General features: G+C 38.9%; 1 protein-coding gene across 1 annotated transcript; it reads right to left on the bottom strand.

Moving 5' to 3' along the window:
• Positions 1 to 634: 634 nt before the first annotated feature.
• Positions 635 to 12,254, bottom strand: LOC144235379 (F-box/LRR-repeat protein 21). Its single transcript, XM_077768933.1, has 8 exons — positions 12,215 to 12,254; positions 11,251 to 11,296; positions 9,819 to 10,021; positions 8,483 to 8,578; positions 5,888 to 6,251; positions 5,317 to 5,439; positions 2,064 to 2,235; positions 635 to 1,687 (listed from the first exon to the last, which is right to left on the bottom strand). Exons 4-8 carry the CDS (start codon positions 8,563 to 8,565, stop codon positions 1,044 to 1,046), a joined length of 1,386 nt encoding a protein of 461 aa, XP_077625059.1. The 5' UTR covers positions 8,566 to 8,578; positions 9,819 to 10,021; positions 11,251 to 11,296; positions 12,215 to 12,254; the 3' UTR covers positions 635 to 1,043.
• Positions 12,255 to 18,064: the final 5,810 nt, after the last annotated feature.

Genomic DNA, 18,064 nt, shown 5'->3' with positions numbered 1-18,064 from the left:
AAATGACACCTAATGGAAAAGACCTGAGGGAGGAAAGACAGTAATCCAAGCAGAAAGAGGAGCACACCCTCATGCCCTCTGACTAGACGATGCACGCCAGTCTTAAGGAAGTGAAAGAGCATGGAGCAGAAGGGCCAAGGGTAAGCTTGGTGAGATGAGGGCAAAGAAGCAGGGAGACGCCAGACCATGTAGGGTCTTGTAGGTCATTCTAAGGATAGATCTTCACCCTCGAGGCAATATATAACTACTACAGAGTTTTAGCTGTCTCACTAATTAAATTAGAAGATCATTTCTGCAAAGATCTCTAGCACAGTTCCAGATACAGACGATTAGGGTCAGTAAATGCTGATTCCCTCCCAAAGACACTTTGCAAAATTTACTTTTTAAGAATTCAGGAGCATATTTAATCAATGAACATTTACAGTATGTTTATTAAACTGATCGCTATTAATTTTAATCTAATGACCATTTTCTCTAAGTTAATGTAATAAGGTAGAATTCAAAGTGTATTAGAAATTGTTTATTGAATTATAATATGATCTTATAAAGTGCTAAAAATTAAGTACAATTAAGTCATCCTCTGTACCTATACTTTTATTTTACTCTTAGTTTTTAATACCATGTATCTTGTAAAACATACTAATGCCAACATGAAAGAGAAGCAATTAAAGCAATATAAAGTTATAAACATCATAATTTAGGGATCCAGAGCTCAACATTATAAATTTATTTAGCAAGCTAAAATGTCCCTTTAAGGAAGGCTGAGAAACTAATCTACAAACCATGTGTAGTGTTTAGCCTATCAGCTACCTAATCCACAATACAGGATCTAAGTCCTGTTTATGGATTATTTCTGGCTCTTAAAATTTCTCCTACTTTTTTTCCCAAATGTTTCTGCTGCAATCCATTAAGACAGTTTGCAAATGATAATATACTTTATGTGAAATATTTCAGCAATGCATCTGAAAACTTAAATCTGCATTAGACAGAAATAAGCTCATCTTACTGATTTAAAAACAAACACAAGAATCTTTGGTAGCCAACTACCAGATAGGCAGGACATCAGGGGACCATATTCTTCCCAGGTATTTAGACACTTCAGTGTGAATTTCTTCTAGACTATAATTACTGTCAGGGACCAAAACATCTTCCATTACGGAGAGGTGGGTTAGCCTTTTCCCACACAGTCTTACAAAATCAACAAATGCACTGCAGCTCACTTCACATTCACTGAGGCCCAGGGATGTTAAGTTTCTACAGCGTTCAGCAATACAAATAAGTTCAGCATCAAGAGTCTGAAGACCATTAGCACACACCACTAACTCAATTAGTCGTGGACAGTTAAGACCTATCCGTCCTAGAACTGCTTTGCTTACCGAACGACCAAAATAAAGGTGAGTAACAGGGGTTTCTTCTCTGAAGAACACCTCAAATTCTTCTTCATATAAAAAGAAATACATAACAACATTAACTCCAGGGGAGTGTTTAATAAGTGCATCCCAACTTTGTTTTTTAATAGCGTGAAATTCAACTTCTCCAGGATTTTCACTCACAACATCAATTCGAAGATGCTCAAGGTGAACATGAGTTTCACTTGAAAGGGCTAGGAGAAGTTCATCACTCAGAATGTAATAATTCAATGCCAATTCTCTAAGGCCTTGACAATGGTCAGCTACACAAAGGATTCCTGCAGGGAACGGGGAAAAACTCTTAAGAACCAAGAATCATACTGATGCTAATACAACATTTTATAAACTAAATTTGACATTACTTATTCATTACTTGCTAAAATAGATATCAAATGATTTCTGAGATGGATGGCAAGACATAGGCATATAATTATAGATAGTAATAAAAAATACATGTATAATAAAATATACCTATGACTAAAATACTTTTAGAAGGAATTTAAATTATGCTTAGCTTGCAGATTAAGACTTCTTTTTTAAAAAAGTTACTTTTTCAATTATGTCTCATAAGCACGTATTTTTCAGTATGAAATTACATTGTTACTATTAGTAGAATAAAAAAACATCAAGCAAGCTTAAAAAGATAAAGTGTACCATCAGATGAAACATGAGGACAGCTACTCATTTTTAGGAGTCTTAGAGTGTCACTATTATTGGCCACGAGAATCTTCAGTGAAGGGTCATCCACTGGGGTGTCTTCAATTTTAATTGACGATAATGATTTGGAGTTGACAAAAACAACTGTAAGTGCTGACACAAAATGAGACTTGCACGGCAATGAGGAAAGAATTATGAAAACATTATTTAAAAATCTAGAGCTTCAATCCACTAAAACTACTTATATCGACATATACTAACAAAAACATAGTAAAGGCAATCAACACAGAAGTGTTTTTCATGACACCATTAGTCAGTAGAAGACAAGGTATACTTTTATACTTTTACAACTGATAAATGGAATGGTGAGAAAGGAAGATTTTTCTGAGATTTCATACACACATCTTCCATTTACTTTTAACCTTAAGCATGTGACATTAAGAGGATATATACATATTTCTTTCCTAGAAGAGGGTTGGCAAATTAGGATCTGCTGGCCAAATCCAACCTAGTCTGTTACTATATGGCTCTTGAGTTCAGAATGGCTTTTATATTTTTAAGTGGTTGAAAAAAGTTTTGTAAAGAATGATTATTTTGTGGCACGTGAAAATTATATGAAACTTCCAGTGTTCACAACTGATGTGTGGCTGGCACACAGCCGTGCTCCTTCTCTTACATACTGTCTACGTCTGCTCTGCTTCCACACTCCAGTGCTGGAGGTGAGTAGCTGCAGAACTACAGCCTGTGGAGCCTCAACTATTCACTGGCTGACTGTTTTCCACTCTTGCCAGAGAATAAACAGACTTTTCATCTGTTTTATTCACTCCCATACTTCTAGTACCTAAAATAATACTGGCACATAGTAGGAGATCAATGAATATTTGTTGATGAATAAATAAATGATCCTATTCTTTAGTGATATGCTTTTTGCTAGAAAATTAAATAAAGGCTCCAAAATGCATACAGTTTCCCAAGTTTTCAGATCCAATATTTTTTGACACAGATAGAAAGTCTGAAAACCAAATCCATGCATTATTTTTCCTTTTTCAAAGTCCATCTGGATTCTACCAAAGATTCTATTACCCCTATTAGAATGACCAAATTGGAGGGACACCTGGGTGGCTCAGTTGGTTAAGCACTGGGCTTTGACTCAGGTCGTGATCTCATGGCTGGAGAGTTTGAGTGCCATGTCGGGCTCTGTGCTGACAGCTCAGAGCCTGGCGCCTGCTTCAGATTCTTTGTCTCCTCTCTTTGTCCCTTTCCTACTTGGGCTCTGTCTCTGCCTTTCTCTCTCTCATAAATAAATAAACATTAAAGAATTAAAAAAAATAATGACCAAATTGGTTAGAAGTCTCAATTCATTTATGATAAAACATACTGGGTTATACTAATTGTAAATTGATGTATATCAATTTTTAAGTGGTGGATGGCTAGATCTCTTTACCAAATTTTATTGTGCCAAAAATTATTAGAGAAATACATCACTTTTTCCTTAAGAAATGTAAGGTTTACTTTCTCTTTAATCAATTCTCAATGGACACTTATAGTCCTGAAGGATGTATTTGAGCATTAAAGTACACACTTTAGTATTCATTATTGTATCCATATATTCCTTTAGCACTCTTTATGCCTATACCTAACAAAATACTGTTGTTGCATTTTATATTTCCCCAGTTTACAAGTGAAAAAATTGACACTCAAGAGAGATGCGTGACTTTGCCGGAAGTCACTCAGCTGATTTTACTGTGGGGACAGAGCTTGAAAGGAAGTCTGCTAATCACAGGTGCCTTACCCTGGTGACTGCATCAACTAACCCAGATATGAAGTTGATCTGCTGCACTGGAGACAGCTTAGAATCTAAGAATTTCAGGCTAATCCGATTCCATCATTCATATACAAGGAAATAATTACCTAGAAGTAGTAAGTTTCCACCTGATGGCTTATATTACTCTAATCTCCAAATGACCCATTTTCTCTATCTCTTAAAAGATAAACAGGCTAGTGGAAAGGCCTGGAAGCTATGACCTAGTTTATGAGAGAGACGGAGCTACTATTCCTCTGTCCTCTTCAACTAGCCAGTTTTACTGGCACCCATAACTTAGTGTTTATTATATACCTCGCACTACTCTAACTCTAGGTTTACAATGGTAAATAAACAAAACAGAATCCCCGCCTTCAAAGAATTTATGTTTTGTTCTAGGGGAAGAGAATAAACATGCTAAATAAATAAGGTAATTTCAGGTACTAATGAATGCTATGAAGAAACTATTCCAATACAGTAGAATGTAAATGGGGGAGGTGGTGCTGTTTTAGCAAAACTGGTCAAGGAATGCTGGCCTGACGAGATGGCATGCAAGCTGAAGCCTGAATGAAGACAACTACTAGTTTATGCAGCAGAGACTGCTGACTGCTTCCCAACAACCATTCATCCCTTCTTCTTTGGTAATCTAGTCTCAGTTTTTAGCTGGGCACATTACCAGCGAGCTAAAAAACATTCCAGGTCAACCAGAAATCTTGTGTGGCCACACTGTTAAGTGCTGGCCAGGGAGATAACAACAGAAGCACTATGTGGTGCCCATGGCTAGTGTCCTTGAAAAGCAGGGGGCATACCCTTCTTTCCCCACTTCTTCTACCTGGCTGCCTAAAACAGGATGTGACGGCTGGAGCTCAGAAAGCCATCTTGGCCCGTGAAAATGAAGAGAATGCCTTAAAGAAAATGGAATGCTTGGAAGGAGCTCGAGATCCCAACAGCTTCCTACCCGCTACACTCATGCATGGATTTCTTTAATGTAAGAGAAATAAATTTCAGCCATGTTGTGTAAGCTACTATCGTTTTAGAGTTTCTATTACACAGAAACCAATTATCCTAATTAGTACAGTTCATTTACTATTATGCTGTTCTAGCTCCAATACAGAAGCTATAAAATTACAAGAAAAACATCCACTACTGGCCATATACACTCTATATTCAAAGAAACTAAGTAAACTGGCACTTGAAAAATCCTACGTATAACATCTAAATTTTACATCAATCATAGCTACTGCAGAAACAATTATTAAAATTACAAAGTATAAGAATGAAATTGTGCATAAGCTATTTCAGCAAAAAGAAGTCAAGAGAAAAGTGCTTCAAGTAACTCTCTGAATATAAGGATGACACCATCTATTTTTAGGAAAAGAATCATTTTTTGCCTAGATTGAAATATTTGAGAACTTTTGTTTATCTCACAAAAAAGCCTTGCACCTTTACCTTTGACACATTCATAAAACTTGGTTTGGCCGTCGAAATCAAGCCCAAAGTCTGGATAGAACAATTTACCAGATGAGAAAGGATATCACAGGCAGCTTCTGCTGATTCAGTACTGCTATCAACCTATAAAGACAATTTTAAATCTTAAATTTCCAGAAGGTAAGTTATCAGAAAAGTTATTGGCAATACAACTATTTAACAGAATTCAATTGCAAAACTGTATTTACCTCATCAAGCTATAAAACAAATCAGTATTTTTTCTTTATACAAAGGTCTCAGACAAAAAGTGAGAAATAGAGCTGATGACGAAGTAACTTTCTAAGTGCTCCATACTTTCAAATCCTTTAAGATGACTTGAATTTTAGTAGTACCACCCAGAGGAAGGAAAGTGAAGTTTAAGTTATAGCTCAAGTTCTACACCACAGTCTATGCAAATAACTACAGGAAAACAGGAAATTGTTCAGAATAAAACTTCTGCAAAATTCACTGACTGCTTCAGTATGAGGATCTAGATCAACAAATAAATGACATTGCTGAAATGCGAGTCTTTTCTGTTTAATACTTTTCTTACCTTAAAGCTGACATACTGGAGATGGGTAGCATGTTTTTTAATGATCTGCTGAATGAGGTCGGGGTGGGTAGACTTAAAATATGAAGTCGCAGATTGGTTCAGTTCAAATTCAAACTTTCTCCAAAGGTCGGGAACATGAAAAACTTCATTCCATTTCCTACATACTGAAGATGCCCGGGCCCGATCTATTAAAGGAAGATACTGGAAAATGCGTAATACCACATGGTGAGGCAAACTCCCCCAGTCTACAACACTGTGCATGAGGGTGTGGTTGAAAGAAGAGTAGAACCCAACTTTCGGTTGCTTCACTGCTGGTGAGGACTGGACAATTTTATTCACAAGAGATAAACTGTTCCTCTTCATTCTGTAAACATTAAAAGATGTTCAGTGATAATACTTTCCACATTTCCTAGACATGTGTCCTCTAATTGTACAGATTAACATCAGAAAATGAAAAACCATTTAACAAATTTTAATAGTAATCTTCCACTTTCACACATTGATGGGTACTGCCACGTGCTAGGGATACAGAGATAACAGGGAGCTTGCTCTCAAAGAGAGCAAAGTCAAATGGTGAGATATCATGAGGAATGCCCTCCCTGAAACTGGTACAAATTGCACTGGAAGAATAAGGCGATGGCATGTGACTGAGCGTGTGAATGGGAGGGAGTGGTTGGGAGGCTTCTAAAAGGAAGTATCTAAGGAAGCAGTGTGTGTCCCAGGTTCATTCCTGGTCAATTACCATATTCCTACTAACTCCTACAGAGAAGGAAGCATCACATACAATTGTGCTAACAACTCCTGGGGGTTCGGAAAGACAGTAAAATGTAATCAAAAGCATAGGCCTGGAAGAGTCCCAGCCGCACCATTTACTAACAGTGCAATCTTGTCTGAGCCAATTTAAGCCTTAGTTTCCTCATCTGAAGAGCAGGGAGAAGAGCAGAACCCAATCTCATAAGACTATTGAGAGGATCAGAGTACCCTGAGTACCAGAACATAGTAAAGGCTTAATCAATGTGGCAGTCGTTGTTATATTAAGTTGTTCAGTGCATTCTTCTGAACTAATTTCATTTCTTAAATTGAAGTACAATTTTCAGGTGACGCCCAGGACACAGGAGCTCTACCAAAGTTAGACACACCAGGAACAGAGCCAGTGAAAACAATACACCTGCCACTCACTAGCAAATGTAAAACAGCAAAGGAAGGAGCATTCTTCTCCGAGAGAAAGTCATGATGAATCTCCAGGAATTAGCCAGCTTAAGATACACTACGTTCCAACAAATTTCAGGTCCAGATATACCCAAGTGTATAGGGTTATCTTGTATGTATGTTCTACATAAGAATCCAAAATGTTTAAGCACACATTTGAGAGGCAAAATAATGCTAAGAGTGGTTCTGAACTTTATTTAACTTTGGTTAACTATTTAACCCTTTTATCATCCATGAACATTAGAAATATATATATATCTCTGTCTAATGTGCAACATTTCTTAAGTAAGAGAGAGCTGGATCCCCAAAGCAGGACAGGCCTATAAAGTCACTGAAAAAATGAAATGTCATCGTTAGGGCTTTAAAAACTGAAGTGAAAAGCAAAAATAGTTGTAAAGTTGTATCTCAAATTTCACGTAAAAGAGCTAACACCCACATTTTAGTATGCTTCAACCAATGATGTGCATGACTGAGAACTGGTCCAGTAATAAAACATAAAATATATGAAATGCTGACATCAACAATTCAAAACATATTCAAAATATGCTTATTTTTGTTTTTTTCCAAGTAAGTTTTTTCAACTTATTTTGAAATTGCTGACCTACTCTTTAATTTTAATTCCCTAAAATGAAATCCGATGGCCCAAGTAAGGTCAAAGAATGGACAGTGTATCCTAAACTCGGAGACCACATTTATAAATATTTTGCTTGTATGTGTTTTATTTGTTAAGCTTACAGAAAGTATTGTTAAAATTTCACTAAGTTATCCCAAAAAGTTATTCCTAATATCATCCTTCACTGGGAAAGCAGTGAAACCACAAGTAAAACAAAAATTTCACCCATATATCAGGCTAGAAAACTGTCTTGCAGTTGTAACGAAAGGGACTGTGTTATACATTATATCTGATTCGACATAACATGGATTGTTTTAATTGTTTATTCGGTAAAATATTAAATTGCCAATTCACTGATAAAATCACCAGAAATAACAGACATTAAATGAATACCAGTAACTCTACTAAAAATAACATTTTAATTTTCTTTTTCCTTGTGTACATTTATTCTCAGAGTATAAAACTCATCCACAAAGCATTTTTTTTTTTAGGTAGGCGTCAGGCCCAGCATGAAGCCCAATAGTTGAACTCATAACCCTGAAGTCAAGACCTAAGCGGAGATCAAGAGTTGGACGTTTAACTGAATAGCCACCCAGTGCCCCCCCACAAATCATAAGTTTTATACAATTTAGCTCCCATGAGCACCAGTATATTTTAGAATGCAAGACAAATTGATCTTTATTATCCTGAAAACCAAGATATAAAAATTTCAACCTAAACATACATGACTGTTTAAAAAATTGATTCTTCTTTCAAACTACCAACTTTCTTACCTAAAGAAGGCTTCCAAGTTACAGTTCACTCTGAACGAACGACAGGAAGTAACAGCTGCCATGGGGTACTCACCGACATCCATGTGATTTCACTTCCTAGCTTGGCAAAATACCACAAAAACACATTCATCAGAATATATAAGGAAAAATACAATAATTGTTATGTTTAGGGTATTTGTATATCATCACATTATGTTGAAGGATTTTGTTAGGCAATTACTGATTCCCAAACAACTGTTTTCTACCTGGGAGGAAACTGGTCCATAAAAACAACTTGCCTGGTCAAGGGGAACATCACCACTCAAAATTAGACTGAAGATTCTACTCAGAAGGCCATGGAGCAGATAGTCAAAGAGTTCTGAAAATTCACTATTTTAATAAGTATGTATGGAAGAGATGTTATGAAAAGTTTAAGTAGTCTAAGGTTTTATGTCGTTGTTTATAGGCTGTGTAAATCTTTCAGTTCCAGCTGTCAGGAGCACATAATGCCACTAGAGGAACAATAATTAAATAAAAAGATATAAATTTTATCGGATATCATTCGACTAGTCTCCTGTTAACAAAGGCTTTTGCGGTTTTTTAAGTTTTTCACTGATGTTAATAGATATAATTGATTCATTCATAATCGATGCATTCCTACTATCTCTGAGGTCTGACCACTTTTCGGCAGAGTGACATGCCAGAGTTAGGCACACAGTATGCACATGGAAGGAGACAGTAACGGGTCTACACCAGTATAAAATTCACTGTGTTGGCATCATGAGTAAACGTTATAAAGTAAAAAATAGATAAATGCTTTCTTGCCACTTTCATAAGCCAAATTCAACTACGCAGAGGAGGTAGGGGAAGCAATATATTAATCCATTAAAAAGTCCTCTTAGCTACTACCTACTACCTGCCAGCTCTCAACTTCTCTCTGAATCCAACTCCTAACACAGAGCTTTGGAAAACAGAGAGGGAGAAGGTATTTGAGTCCAACATCCACAATTTAATTTCCCCACCACTGCCTGCTGTTCTACTGTTATGTGAACCACTGTGACAAGCGAATGGCAAGGCTGCTTCTCCCGTTCCATATTCCACTCTGCAAGTAGGCAGAAAGGAGCTACTGGCACGTTTTCAAAGGCGTATCACAAATAGGGGAAAGGTAAGGGACTTGTAGTCCCCTCATCAGATGTCACACAATTTTATTCACTGCAGAAAATGTTCTACTGAGTTATCAAGTTAGCTAATTCTGTGTTCACAGGCCTTTCTGCATGCTGGAGAATACAACAGTAATCTGGTAAGGGTACTTCAATAGTCAGTCCCCAGTAAAACCCCTAAGATAGTGAGCAAGTACCTATCTCAGATCAATTCACTGGAGTCTTCAGGATCAGATGAACTACTTCCCTGGGTACTGAAGAAACTTGCTTGCTGTTTCAGAGTCACTGTCTGGAATTCTGAGCGACAGGAGCACACAACCCAGAATATGGGAACTCAGCAGGGGATAAGCCAAACTTCCAAAACAGGAGAGCTTGACACTGATCTTCAGTGCATGCACATCTAGAGTTTGAAAAGGTTTATAAGCATTCAGGAAAGAAGGAAACAATGACTTAAAATCCACTTAGGGGCCTCACTTATCACCCTAACCCAATTTCTTTTTTTGTTGGGTTTACTAATTTGGTGGGACAGGTGAGCATGTGAATTGGATCCTCGAAGAATATTTAAGAAATCTCCAACAGTATGCTTGAGAAGAACATTTTCAAAGACAAATGAAATGAAAGACTGAACGAACAAACCCAATCTGGTGGCAGCAATGGAAACAACTCTCTTTTGCACCATCACCAGATTCTTCCAGAATTGGTTAAATGAATACACAGGGGGTATTTTGAAAAGTTTCAAGTTTTCGGGGCACCTGGGTGGCTCAGTCGGTTAAGCATCCGACTTCGGCTCAGGTCATGATCTCACAGTTCGTGGGTTCGAGCCCCGCATCGGGCTCTGTGCTGACAGCTAGCTCAGAGCCTGTAGTCTACTTCAGATTCTGTGTCTTTCTCTCTCTCTGACTCTCCCCTGCTCACGCTGTCTCTGTCTCTCTCAGAAATAGAGAAAACATTAAAAATTAAAAAAAAATAAAAAAGAAAGAAGTTTCAAGTTTTCAGTTGTCACAATGCTAGAAATATTGTGCAAATATTACAGGTAACAGAAGAGTCAAAATCACCTAACAGCCTAGACAAAGGTGTTGGAAGCAGCAAGATGAAGATGAACAGAAATAATTATCAAATGTCCTTTACTGAAGCTGCTTTCTGCGACAGCACACTAGAAATGTGTTCGCTGCTACCACAGATCAGAAGGCATCTGCTAAGAGGTCTGAAATCCTAATCATCAGAGCAATGACAAGGAAGGTGGGGCCTGGACTGAAGATCGGCTTCAAAACAGAGCTTTAAAACAGATAGCTTTCTTCTTTTTCTAGAAAGTGTTAATGTTTATTTTTGAGAGAGAGAAAGGGAGAGACAGAGTGCGAGTGGGGGAGGGGCAGAGAGAGACCAGAGAACCAGAATCTGAAGCAGGCTCCAGACGCACAGGTCCGGATGATGCTGGGGCTGAATCCAAATCATGCGACCATGACCTGGGCTGAAGCCCGATGCTTCACCGACTGAGCCACCCAGGTGCCCCCCAAAACACACAGCTTTCTAATGGAAGAGTCAATTATGGTAAGGGCCAACATTTCCTCCCCATAAATATCATCCAGGCAGAAAACAAATTTTTTTAGAAATGATATAAAAAATATTTACATGCTTTGCAATCCACATGACATCAGCTGCCTTCCAAATCTAAAAACTGCGATTTCAAGAAAAAAAAATACGAAAATCAAATTACAGTATCATCAACGGTTGAACAAGGCAAAAATAAGTATTATGTCAAATAAAATCTTCCCTAAAGCAGTGATTTCCAGCATTTTGGTGTTCTCACATTTTACCATTGATTTAGCAATTTTCTATACTCTCAAAAGTCTCTCTCTGGTCTTAAGATATGCTTATTTAAAAAAAAAAACTTTAAATTTTAAAATGGGCATGTTTCCTTTTAGTGACTCATAGGAAAACTGAAAATTTCAAAATATACGTGAATTCAAAACATCTTTTGCGATGCAAGGAGAGAGTTCTACAGGCCTTAACTGGGCAAGGTTCGAATCCCTGAATGGAGGAGGGAGGGATGTTAGACAGCCTTTCCCTCTCCTACCCCACCCTAACCTCTCCAGCCAGACCCCGAAAGAGAAAAGGCAGGCCAGGCCCTCGACGGGGGTGGGGGTGGGGAGGAGGCGGAGAACCTTCAGAACTGGGGAGTGGCCCATCTGAGGGCTGGGCACCTTACAGGACCTAACAGTTAATACAAAGGATTCAAGAAAGCATTTGGCAACATTTTTTCCTAAGAAAATACTCCTAATTCACTCAACTTCACATTTTGGGGAAAGTTTCGGGGCACACGGGCCGAGACAAAACCAGTCCCGCTTAGCGTGCAGACTGTCCCAAGTCGCGGGGAAGGTCTGAGTCTGCCTCCGTCCCGGACATCTCTTTGTGACAAACATAAACTCTGCCACTACCTTCCCATGACCTAAAGCCCTCCCGGCGGTGGCGCAAAAGCGACCACGCGTATCCGCGACCGCTGCGCATTTCCCGCAACTACCCTCGAGTAAAGCAGACAACCGCGAGTGCGCGCCCGGCGGCCGCGTGAGGACGCAGACGGCCTCTCAAAGCTTACCCTCCGAAGAGGACGAAAAGGACTCGAATCCGGGCACGCGGGTCCTGCGCAAAGGCCCTGCGGAAAAACGCACACGTGAGAAGCGAACCACCTGAGGCTGGGAAACCGGCCGGACGAGCCCACCTCGGGGCAAATCAAATGGCGGCGTTTGCGAGGCGGCTGAGGGCCGGGATCCGGGGAGGCGGCCGCTCCTCGGGGCTCCCCGTCACCCTTGGCCTCCCGCGACCCCAGCGAGAATGTCAGGTCACGCCTCCTCCTGCGAGGAGAAAGTGCGGGGACCGCCGGCGCCTCCCGGTCTCCGGCCCGCGGCTCCCTCTAAGCCGGCGAAGGCGCAGTCCTCCGAGACCGCCGCGACCCCCAGAAGGAAACGCTACCTTCACACGTGTAACCGCAGGGGTTTCCGCGCGAGCGTGTCTCTGCCGCGTCCCGGGGCCGTGCAGCTCGGCAGGGCCNCCGGCTCCGCCTTTCGCGAGAGGTGGCCGCGCGCTCGCGGGCGCCCCTGCTAGGTGATGCCGGGGGCGCCTCTTTAGGCGGTGAGGGGGAGGTCACCTGCCTGCTGCTCTTTAGCTAAGCCTCTGTGACCACCTACACCGTAAAACTGATGCCCAACCAAATAGTTCCGGTTTCTAGGGAAAAAACCTCCCGGGAACGAGCATCCCTTTATTAATATACAAATACTTGAAACTTTAAATAGCAAAAGTGGTAACCGCTCTGTTAAATACATATATATTACCTCCCTATCCTGTGCCACATCTCATTCCCTGGGGCTAACCACTGCAATAGTTCAGTATGTAAATTACCTGAGCTTCAATGCATACACCAAAAAAAGCACACAGAGTTGAGGATTTCTTAATCTTTAGGTTTGTGTTTTTTTTTTTTTAAGTCTGAGGTCAAATTAAACAATATTCTGTAATTTCCGTTTTTGCTTTTCATGGACATAGTTCCATACCGACACAAATTGTTCCCCCAGATTTTTCCCCAAACAGCTTTAGCGAGGTGTAATGAATTGCACATACTTAAAGCATGGACTTTGATAGGTTTTGACACCCTTGAAACAATCACTATGTTCAAGATAATGAATATATGCATATCTTCCAAAAGTTTCTTTACGCCCTTCTATAATCTCTCCATCTTCTCCCCATCAGCTTTCTGACACTATACATTCGTTTGTATTCTCTCAAATTTTATGTAAATTGAATCACAGAGTGTGTACTTCTTTTTATCTGGCTGTTTTCACTCAGCATAATTGTATTGAGACTTATCCATGTTACTGGATGTATCATAGGTCATTTCTTTTTATTGCTGAGTAGTATTCCAATGTATGGATATATCATAGTTTGGGTACACATTCATCTGAAGATGGGCATTTGGATTATCTCTAGTTTGGGACTACTACAAAACAAAGCTGCTATGAGCATTCCTGTACGTATTTTTGTATACAGTCATGGTATCATTTCTCTTGGGTAAATGCCAGGAGTGAAATAGCTGCACTGTATATAAGGCATATGTTTATCTTGAGAAGATTGCCAATATGTTTTCCAGGGAGGCTATTTTACATTCCTGCCCTCAATTTATTGGAGATCCATTTTTTCCACATCCAAACCCACAGTTTTTAATCAATAGGTATCTAGGGGTATCACAGTGCAGTTTTAATTTGCATTTCCCCAATGAATAATGATGTTGGTTTTTTCTTTTTTAAAATTATTTCAAGTTTTAATTTTTTTAATGTTTATTTTTGAGAGAGAGAGAAAGAGAGAGAGCATGAGTGGGAGAGGGGCAGAGAGAGAGGGGGACAGAGGATCTGAAGCAGGCTCTGAGCTGTCAGCACAGAGCCCAATGTGGGGCTTGAACTCAGGAACTGTGAGATCATGACCTGAGCCACAGTCAGATGCTCAAGTGACCGAGCTGCCCAGGCACCCCGATGTTGACTTTTTCGTGTCGTTATTTACTATCTGTACGTCTTCTTTGGTGAAGAGTCTACTAAAATCTTTTGCCTAATTTTAATAGGTTCGTTTTTCTCATTATTGAGTTCGGAAAATTTTTTATATATTCTAACTCCTCTCTCTCTTACAACTCCTCTATCAGGTATATGACTGTAAGAAGCTGGGGGAGGGACTAGAAAGTATCACCCAAACCAAGAAGGCCCTTTGAGACTGAAAAATGCTCCATGCAGTTAACACAGAGGTTTTTTTCAAGGTAACTTACTGACAAGGAAGATCTGCTGGGCAACAATCCAGCTGTGCAATTATTCTCTGCAAAATCTGGAACCTACTCTACAGATTCTATAGTGCAAAGGGACTGGCAGAAGAGTACTGTAGTGAGATCGAAGGGTTCGCATACATTTCAAAAGGTTCACATACATTTAATGGACATCAAACATTCAATTATATCTGTGGCACCACCTGTGCAAGAGGGAGACCCTATCTTCAAATTCAGGAAACGGAGAGACTGGGTTATCTTTAACAAATTTAAAGAGGGCCAAGCAAGCTTCTCCCCCCACCCCCATCCTGGCCTGGCTGACATTTCTAAGGTATGGCTATTAATCTCTAGGGGTCCCAGGGCATGAAGCCCAGAGGTTGAGGGTAGGGGGAGTCAGAGATGGGACATCAACATAGAGAGGGCTAAAGATGGAGTCAATACTGCTGGCTCTCCTACACAGGACTTACAACTACTTTTCTTCCCAGTCTGTGGCTTGATTTTTTTTCTCCTCTTTTGAAGAGTCTAAGATTTCATTTTGATAAAGTTCAGTTTATCAGTTTGTTCTGTTATGGATCACGATGTCAAAACTAAAAAATCTTTTCCTAAGCCAAATTCACAAAGATTTTCTCCTAAACAGTTTATGACTTTAGATTTTCATTTAGGCATATAATTCATTGGCGTTAATATTTGTGTGTGGTACAAGGTGTGAATCAAAATTCATTTTTTTTTTTGTATATCTATTCAATTCCATCACTAGCTTTTGAAGAGACTTTTTTTCACCTAAATGCCTTTGTACCTTCATGGAAAACATGTTGTTCATGTATGTGTGGATCTATGTTTTTAGACTATTCTGTTTAATGTATCTGTCTATCTTTATGTTATTATCACACTGTCTTGATTTATGTAACTTTATAGTGATTATTGAAATCAGGTAGTTTTAACCCTCCAACTTGTTCTCTTTTCAAAGCTGTTTTGGCTATTCTATATTCATTCCATATGAATTTTGGAACGATCTTGTCAATACCTGCAAAAAACCTTGCTGGGTTTTGCTAGAGATGGCCTTGAATCCAGAAATCAATATGAGGAGAATTCACTTAAAAATACTGAGTCTTCAAATCCATGAACACAATATATCTCTCTATTTAGGTCTTCTGTAATTCCTTTCAGCAATGTCTATAGTTTTCTTCCAGATCTTGGAAATTTTATAGAGCTATCTCAGGATATTGTATCATTTTTTTCATGAAAATAGTGTTAATTTTTAAATTTTATTTTCTAAATATTGCCAGTACACAGAAATACACTCGATTTTACTATATTGATCTTACATATTGCAATCTTGCTAAAATCACTTAATAGTTCTAGGAGCTTCCACTGGACTCTAGTACATTCCACTGGATTTCTACATAGACAAGCATGTTGTCTGTGAATAAAGTTTTACTTCCTCCTTTCACATACAAAAGCTTTTTAATTCTTTTTCTTGCCTGATTGCACTGTACCTGCAGTACAATGTGGAATAATCATGGCGAGAGCAGACACCTTGGCTTGTTCCTGATCTTAGCGGGAAAGTATTTACTCTAATCAGTAAGAGTGTGGTTACCTGTAGGCTTTTCATAGATACCCTTCATCAGGTTGAGGAGGTTCCCTTCTATTCCTACTTTGCTAAGAGCCTTTTTTTGTTAATGAAGAGTGGATGTTAGACTTTGTCAAATGTGTTCTCTGTCTTTTGAGATGGTCTTATGATTTTATTTTTTTGTTTGTTAAAATGGTGAATTACATTGATTGCTTTTCACATGGTACACCAACCTTGCATTCCTGGGATAAACCTCAGCTGGTCTTGATTCATTATCTTTTTACCAACTGTTAAATTCAGTTTGCTACAATTTTGTTTAGAATTCCTGCACCTATGTTCATGGTGGTATAATGGTTTGTAATTTTCTTGTGATATCCTTGGCAGAGTTTGAGAGTAAGTAATGCTGACTTCATAGAACAAGTTGGGAAGTACTTCCCCCTCTTCAGTATTCTAGAAGAGTGTATAAAAATGGTACTATTTATTTATTAAGTGCTTGATGGTATTATCTAATGAAGCCATCTGGGGAGTGGAATTTCTTTTGCGGGAAGGGTTTTATTGACAAATTCCATTACCTACCTTAGAAAATATCCTCAAGTTATCTATTCCTTCTAGAATGAGCTTTCCAAGTTTTTGTCTTTGAAGAAATTTCTCCATTTCATCCAAAGGGTTAAATCAATTGATGTAATATTGTTACTAATATTCTTATTACCCTTTTATTATCTATAAGCACGCCACCTCTCTTGTTCCTGACCTTGGTACTTGGTGTCTACACTCTTTTGTACTGATTGATCTGGCTAAAGGATTATCCATTTTATTGATAACTTTATTGATCTCCTCCAGGAATCAGCTTTGGTTTCACTGACTTCCTGAACTGGTTTTTTTCTGTTTTATATTTCACTGATTTCAGCTCTGATCTTTATTTTCTCTCTTTTGTTTACTTTGGATTTAATTTGATAGTTTTCTAGTTTCTCAAGGTAGAAGCAGAGTACACGGATTTAAGATATTTTCTTCTATTCTAATTTGGACTTTAGTGCTGTAAGTATTCCCCTAAGTACTCCCTTAGTGGCCTATCACTGGTACATAAATTCAGGAGTCCACTAAACTGAGTCTGGGTTCCTTCACTCTTCCTAGATAGCAGCTTAGAATTCTTTCAAGTCAGTGACATGAGGCACTTGGAAGACTTTAGACATCTTGTGTCTTGAAAGCTCCCATTTCATATATTGTATACTTTTGGGGGGGGGGGGGGAATAGTTTCACAAAGAATAAATCCAGTCCCTGTTTCTCTGTCTTGGTTGGAATGAGAGGTCTCCTCACACTCTGTAATAGCTGGATGAGAAGTTTCCTTTTTATGGAAACATCACTAGTCCCTTAACTACTGCTGGACATTTAGGTTTTACTGTGATAAAGTATGCTATGATAATCATATATCTTGCATTTCTGTAAATATTAGTAAAGAACATTTATAGAAAGGGAATTGCTGGTTAAAACATTTTATATTTTTTAAAAAAATATTTTACATTTATTTTTTATTCTTGAGAGACAGACAGAGACAGAGCATGAGCAGGGAAGGGGCAGAGAGCGAGGGAGACACAGAATCTGAAGCAGGCTCCAGGCTCTGAGCTGTCAGCACAGAGCCCAATGCGGGGCTTGAACCCACAGACAGCGAGATCATGACCTGATCCAAAGTTGGACGCTCAACTGACTGAGCCACCCAGGCGCCCCAAAATATTTTCTATTTTGATAGATATGGTAATATCTAAAAATAGTATTGGTCCAATAATTGTGATATACAGTAAAACCTTGGATTGCAAGTAACTTGGTTTGCTCAAGATGAGCAAACATTTCTAATAAAATTTTACTTGATAAACAAGCGATGTCTTGCAATACAAGCTGTACATGATGCCAAATGTCACATGATCACAACTGAGGCAATGGTTCTTGAAACTCGCTTTGGTACACAAGTGCTTTGGATGACAAGCAAGTTTTGGGCAGGAATTATGCTCACAAACCAAGCTTTTACTGTACTTGTTTTCAAACTAAAGAGCACAGAATTATGCCAGTAATATAAAAAAAAACAACAA

The sequence above is a fragment of the Crocuta crocuta genome, unplaced genomic scaffold (genome assembly GCF_008692635.1).
Source record: "Crocuta crocuta isolate KB4526 unplaced genomic scaffold, BGI_CrCroc_1.0 scaffold64, whole genome shotgun sequence".
Lineage (NCBI taxonomy): Eukaryota > Metazoa > Chordata > Mammalia > Carnivora > Hyaenidae > Crocuta > Crocuta crocuta.
Note: the sequence above shows the minus strand (reverse complement) of the source record. Positions and strands in the feature narration are given on the sequence as shown.